The 17,708-nt window shown below is 48.9% G+C and overlaps 8 protein-coding genes across 8 annotated transcripts; 2 read left to right on the top strand and 6 right to left on the bottom strand.

Annotated features, from left to right (window-relative positions):
• Window positions 1-37: 37 nt before the first annotated feature.
• CGGC5_v003164 (Retrotransposon-derived protein PEG10) lies at window positions 38-2,395 on the bottom strand (the record flags this gene model as incomplete). The annotated part of the gene is made up of 1 exon (XM_032023452.2): window positions 38-2,395. The coding sequence occupies one exon, from the start codon at window positions 2,393-2,395 to the stop codon at window positions 38-40; it is 2,358 nt and encodes a 785-aa protein (XP_031879651.2).
• A 907-nt stretch (window positions 2,396-3,302) lies between these two features.
• Window positions 3,303-3,724, top strand: CGGC5_v003163 (uncharacterized protein; the record flags this gene model as incomplete). Its single annotated transcript, XM_066151089.1, has 3 exons — window positions 3,303-3,497; window positions 3,627-3,645; window positions 3,708-3,724. 3 exons carry the CDS (start codon window positions 3,303-3,305, stop codon window positions 3,722-3,724), a joined length of 231 nt encoding a protein of 76 aa, XP_066009399.1.
• A 2,216-nt stretch (window positions 3,725-5,940) lies between these two features.
• CGGC5_v003162 (uncharacterized protein) lies at window positions 5,941-7,676 on the top strand (the record flags this gene model as incomplete). The annotated part of the gene is made up of 2 exons (XM_066151088.1): window positions 5,941-7,592; window positions 7,664-7,676. The coding sequence occupies 2 exons, from the start codon at window positions 5,941-5,943 to the stop codon at window positions 7,674-7,676; spliced, it is 1,665 nt and encodes a 554-aa protein (XP_066009487.1).
• Window positions 7,677-8,287: 611 nt separating this feature from the next.
• On the bottom strand, window positions 8,288-8,965 carry CGGC5_v003161 (uncharacterized protein; the record flags this gene model as incomplete). Its single annotated transcript, XM_032020697.2, has 1 exon — window positions 8,288-8,965. The coding sequence occupies one exon, from the start codon at window positions 8,963-8,965 to the stop codon at window positions 8,288-8,290; it is 678 nt and encodes a 225-aa protein (XP_031882215.2).
• Window positions 8,966-9,293: 328 nt separating this feature from the next.
• CGGC5_v003160 (uncharacterized protein) lies at window positions 9,294-10,175 on the bottom strand (the record flags this gene model as incomplete). Its single annotated transcript, XM_032020695.2, has 1 exon — window positions 9,294-10,175. The coding sequence occupies one exon, from the start codon at window positions 10,173-10,175 to the stop codon at window positions 9,294-9,296; it is 882 nt and encodes a 293-aa protein (XP_031882326.2).
• Window positions 10,176-13,418: 3,243 nt separating this feature from the next.
• tdiE-8 (putative methyltransferase tdiE) lies at window positions 13,419-14,675 on the bottom strand (the record flags this gene model as incomplete). The annotated part of the gene is made up of 7 exons (XM_032020693.2): window positions 13,419-13,458; window positions 13,580-13,633; window positions 13,698-14,117; window positions 14,182-14,319; window positions 14,377-14,414; window positions 14,468-14,505; window positions 14,567-14,675. 7 exons carry the CDS (start codon window positions 14,673-14,675, stop codon window positions 13,419-13,421), a joined length of 837 nt encoding a protein of 278 aa, XP_031882332.2.
• A 15-nt stretch (window positions 14,676-14,690) lies between these two features.
• CGGC5_v003158 (uncharacterized protein) lies at window positions 14,691-15,177 on the bottom strand (the record flags this gene model as incomplete). The annotated part of the gene is made up of 5 exons (XM_066151087.1): window positions 14,691-14,696; window positions 14,744-14,766; window positions 14,821-14,906; window positions 14,956-14,984; window positions 15,037-15,177. 5 exons carry the CDS (start codon window positions 15,175-15,177, stop codon window positions 14,691-14,693), a joined length of 285 nt encoding a protein of 94 aa, XP_066009561.1.
• A 797-nt stretch (window positions 15,178-15,974) lies between these two features.
• On the bottom strand, window positions 15,975-17,342 carry CGGC5_v003157 (uncharacterized protein; the record flags this gene model as incomplete). The annotated part of the gene is made up of 2 exons (XM_032020692.1): window positions 15,975-17,109; window positions 17,164-17,342. 2 exons carry the CDS (start codon window positions 17,340-17,342, stop codon window positions 15,975-15,977), a joined length of 1,314 nt encoding a protein of 437 aa, XP_031882333.1.
• Between the last annotated feature and the right edge of the window lie 366 nt (window positions 17,343-17,708).

Genomic DNA, 17,708 nt, shown 5'->3' with positions numbered 1-17,708 from the left:
CTTGTTGCCTGTCGTGGTTCTTCGTCGGTAGGCGAGTCTAGTTTTTTGACTGCCCTGAGTGTCCTGGGTAGGTAATTTGCTTTCCTTCTCGTCGTGCCTTCGTGAGGCTGTTCTCGCGGATCTTGATCTGCGGGGGTCTTGGTCCGTTCTTCATGACTCTCCATGCGCGTGCTTTTTCTTGGTAGTGTACTTGGCACTCGTCTTGTTGGCGTTCGTCCCACTTCATGTCGTTGTCATGTTGACGTCTCATAGGAAACTGAGGGCTGGGTCTGAAGACTGCGAGGTTATCTTCAAACAGTACCATGGTCCATCCGATCATGGCGGATGTCGAGTAAATCTCGCGGATGGGCTCGTCGTTGTGTCTTCTGGGGTAGAATTGGTAGTCGTGCTTTTCTCCCATGTGTTCTTTGCATCTGTCGTGGAAACACTGGGGCCAGAAGAGGGTTTGGTGAAGTCGGTGGTTGCTTCTCAGCGCGGGGTGGTCTTCCGTGTGTAGCTGAGGGGTGTAGTCCCGATCTCGCTGATTTGCCGAGGTGCCGTAAAAGTGGCGTTGTTGCTTGTCTTGAAGCATGTCGATTTCCTGGTGCTTCAGGAGTTGCTTGATTCTGTTTTCCTGGTCGTCAGGTTCCTCTTCAGAGCTAGAGTCGTCCACACTGGGGGTGAACCCATAGGTGATCTCTGTCTGAGTACGTTGTTGGGCAACATCGCGAGGTTCGTCCGAGTCATAGGGTGAACTTTCGCCTTCTCCAAAAGTCCAGTTGCTGGTCATACTGAGAAGTTGTTGTTCTGTCAGAGGATCATGCTGATGTTCTGGTTCTTCCTCTGATTCTTGTTGGCGTAGACGCGTTTGTCGGGTATCTTCATGTGAGGTGATTGGTTCTAGTCGCTGGATTCGTAGCATCTCGTTGAGTTGTTCAACTGGCTTTCTGGCGACTCTGCTGTTGCTGGAATGCATCATTGCCAGGGTTCTGGGGCGAGTATCCGGGGCACTCATGTCGTATCCGGATCGTCCAGGGTTGCTGTCCCTTGGGTAGTGTCCTGACATTTCTTTGTCTTCGAGGTGGATTCGGCAGTCATCGTCGTAGCATCCGGTCCAAGATTGGGATGCATGTGAGGCTTTTGCAATCGTGTTGACTTGTCGAGGTCGTTCGGCTACTGGTTTCCAGGGAAGTTTCTTGGGTTGTCTGCAGTCTTTGGCGATGTGGCCTTGCTTGTTGCAGTTGTAGCACTTGGGGTTCCAAGGCTTCCTGTCGTTGGGTTTAGTCATCATGCTGAGATCCATGGGTCCGCTGTGTTGTCCGTAAGCGGTGCTTTGTCGATTGTTGTTCCAGTTGCTGCGGGGTCTGTTGTCGTTCCGCTGGTTGTTGAACTTGTGCTGGGGTTGCCACTGGTACTTGCGTCCCGTGTTGGGTCCTTGTCGTTTTTCGCCCTTTTCTTTGCGTCGTTCGAATAGCCTGTTGTCGATCTTGATTGCGAGGTCGGCATACTGAAGGAAGTCTTCGGGGCGATCGATCTTGACGATTTCGTCCTTGACTTCGTCTTTAAGTCCCTGATAGAACATGAAGATCTTGGTTTCCTCGGTGAGGTCGAGCTGAATGCTGAGCTGTCTGAACATGGCGGCGTACTCCTTGGTTGACTTAGTCTGTCGCAGTTGTGCGAGATCTCTTTCAGCTTGTCGCTTTTCATCGGGGTCCTGGAAGAGAGATCGTAGGGCATCTTCGAATCCCTGAAAACTGCTGTAGATGTCTCGGGTCTCAGTGGAGCACTCGTCCAGGGTTTCGTACTTGAGGAATTCTTCCTGGATGGGTTCAAACCATTTGAGGGCTCGTCCTCGTAGGTAAGTGGCGGCATGGACGACTTTCTCGGTTTGACTGGTGAAGTCTCCATGGTGGAAGTTTTGGTAGTTCTTGACTTGGATCAGGAATGACTTGAGTTGTCCAGGGGTGCCGTCATAGGTGATCGGGGCGCTGAGCTTGAGTTTCTGTCGTCCTCCAGTGGGGGTAGTGACGATGTTGGCAGCGGCCCGAAGGGTGTTGACTTCGTTCTGTAGTTCCTGTATGAGAGGGTTGCTGCCTTGTCCTCCTAGGCGAGCGATTCCGTTTTCGAGGTCCGTAAGTCTCTGGGGTCCGTTGCCGAGCTCCTGGATCATCTGTTTGAGGCCCTGGAGTTCGTTGGCGGTTTCGTTGTACATGGCCTGGACCTTAGCAATGTCGTCGTCTCCTTTCTTGACTCGGGCTCGAAGCTTGTCGTAGGTTTCCTTTTTGAGGGTGACTTCGTCGTCCGAGTCCACTGCCATCGGAGCTCCCTCGAGTTCCTCAGCCAGGCTCTTGACAGGCTGTTTGGAGGAAGAAGAGCTTCCCGGAGTGGGTGACTTGGCGGAGGCGCGTGAAGACATTCTTGTCTGTACTGTTAGTAGGTTTCAATGGTCAACTTACTGAACAGGAGCAATCAAAGTGTTACGGTCAGCTATCCGACAGTAGGGTCTGCTAACAGAAGCTGGGGATTGAGACGTAATAACAGTACACTTGGTCGTGGTCTGGGTCGCAGGTGGTAGGCTGTAGTAGATCGGTCTTCAGAGGCTAAGGTGATCAGTCTTAGGCTCAACAAGTAAGTCGCAGTGAAGGTAAGCTGAGAGTATCCGTGAGGATGAATACTAAGTTGATTGCTGAAGAGCTATGGAAGTCTGACCATGAGCCAGGCTCAGGGTCATACTATATACAAGTCTAATTCCGAACATGTTCCTTTGTACCTTGGGTCGATCTGGATCATTCTGATCCAGAATGATCGTTCGGCCCCCAAGTCGTGTTGGATCATATTGATCCAATATGATCGTTATCTTATCGTCACGTGACTTGGACCATAGTTCTTCCGTTTACCGAGTGAGTCCCTGTTGTTCCCGTGATCCTGCAGTACAAATGTCCTGTCCTAGCCGCCCGCTGCCTAAGTGGGTTGGTTATCTGTTATTCCTGCATATCGGGTCGTAACAAAGGTCTTCCCTCTGGTCAGCCGCTATAAATGGGCACGACTGTTTGGATCGTCTGTTGTCTCACCAGCAGCAGTTAGACTTAAAGTACGATTCCGTCGCAGCGCTGCTAACCAATTAATCAAGCCAAATCTGAGGGTCAAATTTGACTAATTAACTTGATGATCATAATAGTCTTATTTAAATTAACTGTTTTAATTAGTCTTAAATATAATTACTTAAATAGGAAGTTAGTAATACCTCTTATAATATTCTTAGAAAGTTAAAACGTATATTATATAATAATCTAAGGCTATCTTGTCACGGTCTATGGACCGATATGAAGCTTCGGCTAGACCCTCAGCTATGGAATACTTTGGAAGGTTACAGAATATCGTGGAAGGTTATGAGAACCTTGTCGGCCCATACTCAATGGAAGCTTCTGGAAGAAGACTCACATGTATTTAAAGATGAGAAGGGCACCACTCTTTCCCAGAATGGTTCTTCTTTCCTCCAGCTTGGAATGCTCGTAGTAGTAGGCTAGACCAATGGCACCGACCTTGTCCTAGACCCTTACATATCTAACCCTTCTTAGCCCCTCTACTTAAAATAGTAGCTACTTATAGTAATAATACTACCTTAAGCTTAATTCTAGAAGTATTAGGTTTACTTAAGCGTTAAAGGTATTATTAATAGCTTCTATAACGTTAGTAAAAGTTTAGTAAAGCTAAATACCTTCTTATAGTTAGTTACTATCACTAAGATAGTTGTTACGACCCGTTATGCATGGATAACAGTTAACCGACCCACTCGGGCGTCGGGCGGCTAGGACAGGACATTTGTACTCTGCAGGTTCACGGGAACAACAGGGACTCACTCAGGAACGGAAGAACTATGGTACAGGTCACGTGATGATAAGGAATGAGCATAGATAAGGGACCCACAATGAGCGCTCAGTGGAGACTAGAATGAGCGCTCATCCCACTCTAGAATGAGCGCTCATAGTGACAAGGGGCACAGCGCTCATGAACAAGCAGAACTGTTCATATAAGACTTATATATATAGTATGACCCTGAGCCTGGCTCATGGTCAGACTTCCATAGCTCTTCAGCAATCAACTTAGTATTCATCCTCAGGATACTCTCACCTTACCTTCACTGCGAATTACTTGTTGAGCCTAAGACTGATCACCTTAGCCTCTGAAGATCTGATCTACTGTTAGCCTACGACCTACGACCCAGACCACGACCAAGTGTACTGTTATTACGTCTCAATCCCCAGCTTCTGTTAGCAGACCCTACTGTCGGATAGCTGACCGTAACATTAAGGGTTAAAAAAAGCTTATTTTTAACTTTTCCACTAACTTTTAAAAATAACCCTTTTTAATATTACTACTAGCGCTACTATTACTATTATTACTACTACTACTATACCTACTTTTACGCTTTAAAGCCTTACCTCTATATACCTCTAAATGCTTTTTTAACCCCTCTCTTACTATTATAATACTTCTACTAGTATATAACTAATATATTAATTACTTTATTAGCTACAAGGTAACTCCTTAAGGGATTACTATAATAATCTAAAAGCTTCTTAGCTATTAATAATAAAGCTACTAATAATAATACTAACTTTATTGTATAAGAAGAGTTATCTTAAGAGCTAAATCTAATATTAAGTAATATTACTTAATAAAACTTAATATATAATATAATTAAGTAAGCCTTATTTAAATACAGCTAGATTAATAGTTATATCTTTTATACTCTAAGTCTTCTTAATAATATAGATTATATCTTAAGTGAGGATATCCTTACTAATAAAGACTAATGTTACGGTCAGCTATCCGACAGTAGGGTCTGCTAACAGAAGCTGGGGATTGACACGTTATAACAGTTCACTGAGGTCGTGGTCTGAGTCGTAGGTAATTGTCACGGTCTATGGACCGGTGTTCGGCCTTCGGCAAGACCCTCAGCCACGACTCATTGGACCCACCAAATCCAATGGCGCATTTGCTAGAAGGTTCCAGGAATATCGACAAGGTCAATGGCAAGGTTATAAGAATGCCCAGGAAATAGGGAGGATACGATTCTGTTTCCTGTTCTTCAAGAAGATTTATTGTACTCGTAGTAGTAGGCTAGACCAATGGCATCGACCTTGTCCTAGACCCTTACACCCTGGAAGCCATGCGTATCACAGGCAGTATTGTCACCTCAATGGGATAGAAAATCAGAAGAGTTTTGCTACGTGGGCGGATACTGCTAAATAACAGGGAGGATCACTTAGTACCTGATTAGATCGTTTCAACAGTTTCATTATCACTATCGTCCATATCCTTCTGGTTTTTCCTGTCATCACCGTTTCTATCCCTCTCTCTATGTCTGTCGCCGTCTATGCCCACTATCCGCCCGGTTAGCGAGAAATATCCGCGCAGACGGGAAAACTCGATTAGAAGCTGTCGTGGAAGGGGCCGCACTGAAGTGGTACTTGCGTACAACTGGATTCGGTGTCAGTACGCGTTGCCAGGAACATATTTACTACCGCAGTCTATGGTCGTAATGACACTTACCTTACCTACAGCTGTCTTAGGTATCTATTCGGTTACTCAGCGTAAGGTATGTGTGAACACACATTGCGTCCTGAGGCGTATGCTGTGCCCCGCAGACGACTCAGCTGCCAAGCATAACCAACATATGAATGCAAGGCAGAAATGCACTTCCACTGCCAGAAATTCAGTCAGCATGAGGCACAGCATGAGGCACAGCATGAGGCACAGCATGTCTCTGATTGCGGCACATAACGCATTATTACCAGAGAGTACCCCTCTTTTCCACCGCGACGTTTATTCTCCAACCATAACACCATTTCACCTAAACTTCTTACGTTTTCACCCATCGTAGCGCTATCCATTGATGCTAGCGCTTGTTACGTTACACACTCGGTTCTATGCATTATCCTCAAAAAGTTGCGCATCATGTCCAGCATCACAGACGATTCTAGTTCCCCTAGGGGCCCAAGTCTCGACAGACAACGAGTCGCGTCGCAAAACTATGAGAGCGACCCCGCCGAAAGCCTCATGAGCGAGAGCAGCTCCGACAAGAAGACCGATTTCGCCGTTGTAGAGGATTCCCACGGCGTCAGGAGAAGGAACTCTGCCAGCGCGATCCAGCAATTTCTTCTTGATGCCCTCCTCATCATACCTTCGATGTGTTTCATTGTTTACGGAATAATGGCCCTCCAGAATCATGGGAAGCCGATTGATGAGGACCCGATTCCAGCCTTACGCATGGCCGCGACGTACAGCCCGACCATTTTTCCTATCGCTTTTGCCGCTGTTGCTGCGAATTTGCTGAAAGCTGCAGCCGGCTGGAAGATGGAGCGAGGCGTCACGGTTCTAAGTCTCGAGTACCTCCTTAGCTGCCGCACCGTCTTCAGTGCAGTAACGACACCCTTTACTTTACGGCGTGCAAACATCCTGGTACCGTTCCTTGTTGCTCTCTGGGCCATGTCGCCTCTAGGAGGCCAGGCCGCTCTGCGTATAATGGAGATGATCCCTTCACAAGTATCGGAGCCGTATCCATTCGAATATCTCGAGTTCATGTCCGTCTTTCCACATTCGAGTCCTGTGAGCTCGGCCGGATCTAGTCTGATGCCCTCAATTCAAGGGACCTTCATCTCAGCTCTATCTAGTTCCGAGGAAGTCAAACTAGGGCCTCGAGATGCGTTCGGGAACGTCAAGATTCCGATGCTTGAACACTATCCACAGACAACGACAGCCGATCCCGATGGCTGGTACAATGTCAGCCTCAATGGGTCTGATATGATTTGGTCTGCCATTATGGGCATTCCTGTTGCAACACAGGGCGGTTTTTCTCGGGGGCAGAACTATTCTTTCACCATGAATACTTCCTATATGAACGCAGACTGCGCAGTACGGCGCGGACAAGCAATGAACCTCGGAAACTGGTCCAAATACATGAATAAAACTGGGCTGTACAACACTGGCAGGGTTCTTATCATCAGGCCCGCCGGAGTTCGCAACATATTCAGCAAAACACCCATGGATCTCATACTCGAAGCTTACTACTTACCGAATGAAATAACCACCAATGCTACGTGTATTGTCACAACGACGCATGCCGAAGTTGACGTAGCTTGCCAAGGACCCGTTTGTGGCTCTCGTCGCATTAGACGAACTGAGAAGCCGGAGAACATGACAGTGAGAACGGTATTGGATGGCATTGCAGCAGAAGGGTCCCAGAAGCTCGTGCCAGCGGGAGTTCTTAACGCATTTATGGAAACCCTCGTTCGAATTACCCAAACACCATGGGAGGCCCAGGGCATGGGAATGTACAAACCGTTCCCTTCACCATTAGAGACCTACTTCACCCATCCGAATGCCCCATTTTCCGCTCCAGGTATTGGCAATTGGAATGGAACGGACATCTACGAAGTCGGGGATGTGGTGTTCTCCCAAAGACTTTCTCAGCTTCTCAACACATTCTGGCTTTCTTCGGTGGCGTCTCTGATTATTTCAGGGAACTTCAACTTTCAGACGCACAGGATGCTTCTAGGAGTTGAAAACACCATCGTTCAAAACGTTACGGGTACAAGAACGCCGGATCGGTTAGTGATGCGGGTTAATGGGCTTTGGATTTCAACACTGTTCATTGCCTCAGCTGTTATGCTAGCTTCAGGTGTAGCGGCTAGCGTTTTTGGCTGTCTAAGACGGGGTCCTGACGTCCTAGATCGTGCTACATTCTTTCTAAGGGACAGTCCACACGTGAATGTGGCTCAACGAAACTCACTGGAAGACGGAATCAGTCAGGTTAAAAGGACGAAAAGCCTCCGTGTCTGTGTTGGCGACATCAGGCCTACGGAAGAAACTGGCTATGTCACATTCGGAACAGTTGGAGAGGCCATGCCTTTGAGTTGGCAGGAAAAGGAGAGGCGTTATGCGTGAGACTTGGGCTAGGCATCTTGAATTGGTATTCAAATAAGAGGTGTATTACTTTTCCATCACAAATGTTTGAGAGTGCAATTAGAATCTATCCGATCAGCTTAATGATGGGGAACGAGGCTTGTTAGGCGGCTATTGTCCTCTATAAGCGCAATGGAATTGTACCTAGTACTTCTATAAGGACGGCAACAGTAGAGAAAACGAAACGGGCAGTGATAATAATAATAACGATGAACCACGACGACAACGACGAAAGCGAGCACATAGGAAATATAAGACAGTCGCTTTAGCTCAGGATATGCGGATTACACGCGCGTGTGTGGAAACGGCCCGGACTGCAAAGCTCTGAGGATTGCAGTGTCTACTTGAGGCTTCTTATGTTCGCCATGACCCGTTCGAAATCTTCCACCGCCCTTCCTTTCCTTAACATGAAGTCCTGGGTAACGACCACTCCGCTGGGCGTCCTGAACTCCATGTAGTCCACCGGCTCAAACCCGTACTTCTCATAGACCGCCTTCGCCTTGGACATGGACTCCAGAAATGCTATCGAGCCCCCCTCATCGGCCTTCTCACATCCCCATCGCAGCAACGGCGTCGCCGCACCCTTCCCTTGGTGCTCCTTGCGGCAGACGATCAGTTCGAGATACCAGTGCCTCACATCGCCGAGGATAGCCGCATGCTTCCTCCCAATACCGCCAAAGAACTCGTTTGCAAAGACCGGGTTGCCCTCCTGTGGCCAGACGTCTTCCGGAGGCGGCGGCTCCACATTCACTTCGCCGTCCTTGGCTGGATGCACCCACTTCGCCCAGGCAATGACGAGATCCGGGTCTTCCACGTTATCAGAGTCCGTGACGACGAACACGCTACAGCGCGGGTCCGTCGCTTCATCAGCGAAGGCTTTGAGGAGAAAGTCGTGACACTCTTGCGAGCTTGCTGGAAAGCATGTTGCGGCGACGGGGTTGTCGCTGAAAGCGGACAGATAGACGGCGGTTAGGGCCGGCCCGTCCGCGGTTGTTGCGGGGCGCATTTTCAGCGGCATTGTGGGCGGTAGTGACCAGCCGCTGGAAAAGGCGGCGGCCTGGGAAAGTTAGGTGCTTGTCTCGGCTTCAATTCCGAAGACGACAACCTTGATCAAGGGAAAGGCAGGCGAAGTTAAGTGGGAGTTTGATGTTTATGATAACGTGGACAATGCGCTTCTTTGTCCACGTACGAATTCAACATCGGCGCAAGGAGCTTCTGCTTTTGGTTTAAACCGCGGGTACTGCAGCCGTTTTGGAAATTTTAGTGCTGGGCTACAGGCTCTAGATTTGACCAAATTGTGAAACTCCGCACTGAAAAGCTCCCACTGTGTGTCCAGTCAGACTGTCCTACACCGCTTTGCCCTCCTTTCGTCTACTAAAGGTGTGAAAACCATTCTCTCGACGGGAACGCCATTTTTCCATCATCTTCTCCTGAATCCATGCCTGTGACTCTGACAACTTGACAGAAAAGATGATCCAAATCAACAACAACCCAGTCACAGGTAAAGTAATTGCCCAAAAGATACCAAACAGCCTTTCCCCAGCTGCAAAGTCGCCTCCCATTGAGAAGATGGCTGATACCACAGAAAAGGGAACTGCTACTGTTGCAAGTTTTGTGAGCTGGCCAGCGCTTCTCGCTTGGCGATGAGCGGCATAAGCATTCAGCAACTGGGCTCGCGTTGCGTAGTTTTCCATGAAAAGTCCGATCCTGAGTTCAAGCTCCTGCAACTTTTCATTGATCGCCTTCCAGCGTCTTTGTTCCAAGACCATGTGCGCCTGAACTCGGTTATCGATCTTTCCATTGACAACAGCTGCGAGGTCGTAGTCAAAACCGTCTAGGTCCGTATTAACAGCCAGAAATGCATCCATCATGTGCCGGATACTTTGCTTCCGGCTCCAAGTGTTTTGAAGCTTCAGCATAGCGTCTTGGTAGCCTTTGCCATCAACTCCAATGTTACTTTCCAAGCGATCAACGTATTGTTCAACATTGAAGTCGGCCCACTCCCACTCGTTACGGTCGTCAAGTAACGCATCATTGATTTGACTGGTGAAACGCAAAGTTTCCTCGTTCCACATAGAATATACCAGGTTGCGTATCAGAATGGTTGCAACAAAAGGGTCCTTGAGATTTTTCTCGGCGACAAGGTCTTGTTTGGACTCGCTGTCCTCCGGATTGAGGCAATTGTTCTGAGTGCAGCGGCCGTCGTTAGGCCTGAAATTGTTCTCCATGTTGATGACGTCGGTAAATTCTCCGTAAGCTGCGTTGAGAACGTCGAACGGAACACACAGATGCGGATTTGGGACATCTGAGCCCCTTCCGCTGACATTGACAAACTTGAAAATATCTTTTCTCACGTAGGAGCTGTCTTTGGCAAAGATCCGCGTTCCAACCTCGTGTAATCGAAGGCAAGTCAACTGAGGATCCACGAGAACCACGGCTACAACACCTTCACATTAGCCAGAAGTCGTTTCTCTGGGAATGAACATACCTGTCCAACCGTTATCATGCTTCTTTCCCCAGAAGGATATGAAACCTTCAAATCTCACAATTGAATCATGCTCATTCACTTGCTGACTGAAACGGTCGAATGCTCCTGTTTCGATATAGTATTCTCCCGTTTTTCGGTTGTCGTCATGGGGGAGAAACCTCGTCTGCGGAACAGGTACCCTCCAATAGGTTGAACGCCCTTGATGATTTAACATGCCATCGACCGTATTCAGGTGGCACGTTCCATCGCAGTGAGCAAGCCAGAACTCAGGTGGAATATCTAATTCCACACCTAAGAGCTCTGCGAATCGCGGGTCCACGTCTTCCAGAAGAATGAGCCGTCGGAAAGGCTCCGAAGATTCATTGTCACGTCCCTGGTCATAGTGATAAAAGATCTCTTTTTGGTTTCCCTGAAAGTTGGACGGGCCAACATGTCCCGAGAAGACACGTACGGAAACTTGGGGGAAATTGTACCGATAGATCTCCCGTTGCCATGGATGTCTGAAAGTGTCTTTGACAAGGCCGTTGTTGACTAATTCGTGGATTCGTTTCTCGTACTGTTCCGCTGCTGTGAGCATCTCGAGATTGTCTCCCCAAAACTCTTCCCGGTCTAAAAACATGCCGATTTAGTAGTATACCAGCGAGGAAGTAAAGAAGATGACTGACCTTGCGGGACGAAGTAGTCTGACATGGCTAAATGCTGGATGATTCACTTTTGATGTTGTGCTCACTAACTAGCCATTAAAACGTCGGTCAGCAGCGATTTAAAGGTAGGGCCAAATACCAGAAAAAAGGCCATTATGCTCCGTAACGCGCTAATTGTGAGCAAGCAATTTTCGTGAGCTTGTTCTGAAACGGGTAACTATTGCGACTTTTCTGATAAGTGACACGCCGTACAACATAAGATCTACGATGAGGGGAGCTGAAGATCGTCGTAAAGGCATCCAGCCCGCCTACCGGCCCAGATTGAGTGCAATATTGGACATTACTGTGGGTATGTCTTACTGTAAACAACGACACCTAACGGAATAAGTGGACTACTTTTTGATTTAAAGTATGACCTTGCATTCAGCTGAAGAGACCATGGCTGAAAGTAAGTGAGGCTTATCTTGAGGTTGGATCGTTTGAGAATTGAGAACCGACAGAACTGGGAATAGCCCGATGAAATGTCCCGACTCTCGACACCGAGTTTACATTGCGCAGGAGTCTTGAAGGTTCAACAATTTCTTAAGCGGCTTCTTAGGGCTTAGATGAGTATTGCTGTACCTGCAAATTAACCAGAAATATATCAATCGCCGCAGCCTCCATAGTAGTCGTTACTTTTGGTGTGCTTGCTGGAGAAACACAAGACCGAAAACTCATGTGCACAGCTGTGCGTCAAAACGCTACATCAACAGTTGGTTTCCTTAAAGGAGGCAACCTTTTACGCGGTTGATGCTGACACACGATGATTGGCGGTTGGGAGCCCTTTTCCTGTTCTCGTTCTTCATCTTCCAGTGTACAAACGTCCAGGGTGCCCACCCAAGGTGCCCAATCGTTCATCCTGGCGTTGGGCATCGAATGGTGCGTTTCAGCTGCTCTGCGCAGGACTTTTGTATCCATCAACTCGAGTTGACATATGATTGCCAACACTAGAAACTGCATTTGCGCTAACGCTGTTCAAGGGTTCTATTGTTCTAACGTTTCCTTTTCAAAGCTTCTCTGTCACTGTCACATAGAATGAGGAAAACAACGTCAACCGCGGTTATTTGTCCCGTATTCGCTGATAATTCCTATCCTGGACCCTCCATATCCACTAACATAACCACTGACCTACCCAAGTCGGCATGGACGGCATGAAGTACTTTGGACCACATTTCCTACCCACGGCGCGCCCATCATGTTAATTAGAGGCTCGCAGAAGACCCTGGAACCAAGCAGAATACCAAGCCAATAGCCGATAAATAAGCTGCATGTCTCATTACATCTCGCTGAGCTGAGGCCGCAAGCATCAGATTACCACTAGAGCCACTTCACTACTGATACACAACATGGCCGCAGCTGCCCTCACCTGCCTGACCTTCCAGAATAACGCTAAACGCGATTACCAAGTAGGTATCGCAAAGGCAGCTTCAAAGGCAGCTTCATGCGCAGCTGGAGCGATCAAATAATCGATTACGGTTGCATCGCGTGGGTCAACCAGGCAGTCAATACGTAAGGAATTGAGCATGCACACAAGTCGCGATTAGAAGGCTATTGCCCTGGAATATGTCCTAAAAATGCACTAAAGGTCTCTCTGATGCGGGGTATTGCGTGTGACAGGACCCCTCGGCTACATGCGGCTCACAACAACACAGTAATATTCTGCGATAAGCTCTGCGGAAATCACGGCGAAGTGCCAGAGTGGTGAATGGGATTGACTCGAATTACCCCCGATATCAATTGGCTTCGGCCGCGCAAGTTCGAATCTTGTCTTCGTCGATTTCTTTTGCTGTTTTGCTACCCTTTTCATACCACAAGCTGAAGCAGTGATCATGTGACTCTGAAACTGTGCTTTTATTGTATGTTTTTCTAAAGTAAAGTGAATTTGCGCGGCGGCCAGTCTGACTCGGTTGTGGAGAGTGATGCGGTGCATTCAGGATGAGGGATCTGGCGCACTGACGACCTCAACAACCTCGACCTTGCAAGACGCCCACGCTATTAGCGAGGCCTTCCAGGTGGACACACCTCGGTTGGCAGAGTGCCATCATCCATGTAGTAGCCGCCTTGTCCAGCACATACTGTGCAGTATTTATTCCACCTTTGGGACACCCATCATCGGCGAATCTGAAAACTTCTACTATTTACACTTCAAATCGGGTACCTTAAGAGCTGTTTGTATGGTCTTAGGTCAAACATCGCCCGGTCAAAAGAAATGAAATCCTTATTGTACACGAGTCGACAGCCAACCCTCTGTATTTTCAGGCAAATGAGTGCCTTTAGCAGACGTGGGGGCTTAAGGACTCTTAGCCATCGTCACGCGTGGTCTCTGGTTTGATCTGCAGTCTTTCACCCATGGTCAATAATGCTTCCCACACTATGACATGGTTAAGTTATTGTCTCTGACGCGTTGCCGACACAGGAAGCTTTGAGAGTTCCAGAAAGACTGATGCCCGTGTGTCCTTACTTTTCGTCTGACTCTTCCGACTGATCTTCCGGCTTCTGTCCGTATACAACATGGCTATCGACATATCAGCGCCTCCATCACAAACAAAATAATCATCGGCAATGGCTGGTCCACATACTGATCGAACATAGCGTGGAGTGCGTTGCTCTTGATCTCTTGCCGGACCTTCGCCAGCATCACAATGACCTCGTCCTTCGTCTGTCCTAAGACATCGCAAAAGAGCTTAAGAGAAAAGGCCTCTAACCCGTCCAGTGTTCGAATCAGGTTCAGCATGCCGACCTCTCTGTGGTGAGGGTCCTTAGCCCAGGGACCGACAGGGCAATTGAATTTAGAGTGCTTCACGTTCTGGAACCCAGCGCCCTTATCCCACTCTTCTAGCTTCAGTCCTGGGCGGCCGGTTCGACCCATAGACTCACAAGCGTCCACGAACTGCTTGTTCCACTTGCGCGTAGCATGCTCCTCGGCATATGTTCCGTCGTCTGAATAGTACTCAGAGTTCAGATCTTGGAACTCAGCCCAGCCCCCAGGGTTGAGATATCTGAAAATTCACTGCACTTAGATGCAATCTTGTTCCAAAGCTCACGGGAGGAGTCTAAACTTACTTGAAAACATTGCGAACTAACTTGGGCCAATCGGCGATAGCGACAAGCATATGTCTAACGAATATGTAGTCGTATTTTTTGACTCCAGCCCACGAACTCTCAACGTCATCAATCTCAAACTTGACGTTGGGGGGCACCCTAGGTATGTCAGTCTAGATTCTAAACGCGGACGACTTGCCGCTCATTATTCATTACCATCCGGGCTGGATAGCGCTCAAGTCATTGCCGATGATCTGCCCCCATGTTAGCGGTAGCGCAGTGAGCGCAGCCCCTCGAAGCACTTCACCTCGGCGTTTGGGAAAACGTCGGCCATCTCGATAGCCCCTGTACAATGAAAGCTAACCCCGTGCTATCACTTCGCTTGAAAACAGAGGTCAATACTCACAAATACCGATCCCAGTGCCAATGTCAAGTAATCTCTGAACCTTGTCTTTCTCAAGCGGGGCTAGATAGAGTCTGTTTCCAATTGCCTTCACTGCCATGGCATGGGTCATCTCCAAGCGCTCCATCTACAACTGTAATCATCAGGAATGTGCAATCCCTTATTCTCATGATAACCTACATCATCGTTCGGGAGTACGTAGGCTACTCTGGGGTTAGGTAAACACGTAGTGACCACGTATCTAAACCGAGACTCACCTCCTCGGCGAAAAGCATGATATCTTCGTCCATAGTAAACTGGATAGTCAACGATGCTCGATGAAAGCGATTTTGTGTATATGGTGCTGAGACGATAAGCGAAAGAAATAATGTCTATTGACCAAGCGCGCTTACATTTGCTTGTCGATAGAAGAGCCGTCGTCCTATAGCCTTAAGAATTTTGATTGACAGCATCCAGTGCGTGGATGCACTTACGACGGCATCATCGACCTCGGGCGGTGCTGGTTCAACTGTCGGAATTTCGTTCAGCACCGGGGCTGTCCCTATCTCGGAAGTAGAGAGATCAGCCGCAGACACCTGGTTTTGCGCGGACGGAGGTTCGTTGGTGATTCCCATACTTGAGGTCTGACGTCGCAGACTTGAATATGAAAGAATACACCACTTCTTTGCTGGAAGATTGAATGTGAATGAAAAGGAGAGAAGCAAGCCAGAGATCAGCAATCGGGAAGAACATTCTTTTAAGCATGAGAGTTTCTCAACCAACGCACCAACTGCCAGATCCATTGTTAGAACGGCGTGAGACCTGCCCAGACACAAAATCATCTGCCTGCACCAACAAAGCCAGGGTTGCCGTCTAGGACCAATGAGAAGGGGTTTCCATGCAAGTTGTTTCCAACCTGAACGTCGATTTGGGCAACACGTCCGCTCGACAGCGCAACTTCCCCTCTTCGCCAAGGTTATGTGCGTATGGGCCGACGCAGGTCTCATGGTCGTGCCGGAGTTGGTGCCCACCCCCGGGGTCTATCGCAATCTCACATTGCCCCGCTTCCATCACCAGATTTACAAGTTATGACATCTTCGTTTCACCGGTTGGAAGCAGAAGTGAGGACAGCGTTTGGTTTTGGTTCTCGGGCTGATAGACTAGATTAACAACGGTTCCAAATCCTACTCACTCTCTGAGTCTAACGTTCCTCTGCCGATGAGTGAACCCCGTCATAAACGATGACAATCTATTTCGCCGGAGCTTCTCAAGAAAGGTATTTGATATCTGATAGCCACGGATGTCAGACGCGTGTTGTGTCATGGCCTCTTGACAGATAAACATGCTTTCCGACATGGCAGTGTCAATGAGGTTCGACAACACCCGGCAAAAAGAGAACACAAGAAGAAGCCCTCCAAAGACGGATATTAGCTTAGCAGTCTGAGGTCTCAAATGCCCCTGTGGTGAAGCTCCCCGCACCAGTGGTGTCCAAGCGAAGGAATGTTCTGTCCGGCGCAGACCCAAGCGAGTTGTACCCAACTTGAACGGAGAAGTTGTTACCGTTCCGCAAGTTTTGAACACCGACAGTTGCACTCTCGCCCTTGTCGTACGTAGTGTAGTAACGGTAAGTGACAATGCCAGGCTGGGCCTCCTCAAAGGTGGCGGTGAAGTGGTAGAATTGGCTTGGCTCGCCGAAGTGCACGGCCACCCACTCGAAGGTGACGTTCCGGCTGCCAGCATCAGAACCAAAGACCTGGTATTGGACGGCTTGGCTCGGGGTCTGGATGTACAGGTCATCCCAATATGGCAAAATGGAAACGGGGGGAATTTCACTGGAGGGAAGCGGCTCGTTACTGTATTCGCCAGAGCCAGAGTAAAGCGAGAGAAACCCGTTGCTGCTGGCATAGACGGTCGTTTCATAAGATCCGAAAACGCCGATGGGGAAGGGAAGTAAGGCGCTCGCGAAAAGATCATCGCCCCCAGAGATCAGAGAAGTGGGACTGGGCAAGACGGGAGTAGGAGTGCAGGTGCTGCCGATGCTGAACGTAGTGCTGTCGGCGGAGGGAGTAGTAGAGGTCGAGGAGGACTCGATAGGCGTAGCGGAGCTGGGAGATGGGGTCTCGGTGGCTGAAAATCCTGTACTAGTCGACGTGTCTGTGGATGATGCCTCTGCGGAAGACGCCTCAGTAGAGGAAGCCTCCGCAGAAGACTCCACAGACGACGCCACTGCAGACGTGATTGTGGATGTCCGAGTCGACGAAGATACTTGAGTGATCGTGACGAATGACGAAGAGCTCTCTGCCACCGAAGAGCTCTCTACAGCAGAAGAGCTGACAACTACCGAGGAGCTCTGACCACTGCGGGTAACTGTAACAATCGGAGTCGCCGCTGTGACAGTAACGGTGGTAGGCAAGATACCGGAGAAACACTGACAAGCCGACCAATACGCGGATGCATCGGCGCAGGCGCTCGCGTAGGCGGGAACAACACCGGTGATGACAGGAGCTGCCTGTCGGGGCGCGTGAACGTTCCTACGGGCAACGGAGTTCGCAGTGACAGTCACAGCCCTTTGCTTATATTAGCTTCTGTCATCCAAACGCAGAATTATGCGGATAGTTTACCCTGGAGTGACTGTGACTGTGGTGGACACGAAAGCCTCGCATAGAGACTGGCGGGCAGCAAAGGGAGGGCTCTGCCGGGCTGTTCCAGCAACGGCGCGGCCACAGTTGTTGTTACAAATGGCCGCGGACACGAGCGAGGGAGTGCCAAGGAGGGCTACGATGACCGAAAAGGTCTTCATGATGGTGCAAAGAATGGATGGATGTCAAGATGTGAAGAAGTGTAAGTCGATGGGTGAACGAATGAACCGAAAGACTGCGTGTAGATGAATTGATGAAGGGAGAAAAAAGGGCGAAAGGTCCTCCCTTTAAATTGTTTATTCCATGGAAGCACTTTCTGGCCGTGATGTTTTGGTCGGTTATCCTCAGCCAGGGATAGAGACTTTGAGAAACACGACAGAATGCCTGAGCCTTACGGCTGAATCGACATGCGTCGCGCTGCCCTCGAAACATCTTGACCAAGGCTAGCTGAGGAGTCATGGTTAGATCTGTCCCAAGGAATTGGTTTGCCTTCATTTCGGAAACTTCAGGGCAACCTACGCGCCCAA

This window comes from Colletotrichum fructicola (assembly GCF_000319635.2).
Source record: "Colletotrichum fructicola Nara gc5 chromosome Unknown KSG_Nara_v1_contig02, whole genome shotgun sequence".
Taxonomy (NCBI): domain Eukaryota; kingdom Fungi; phylum Ascomycota; class Sordariomycetes; order Glomerellales; family Glomerellaceae; genus Colletotrichum; species Colletotrichum fructicola.
This window is presented reverse-complemented; position numbering and strand designations above follow the sequence as displayed.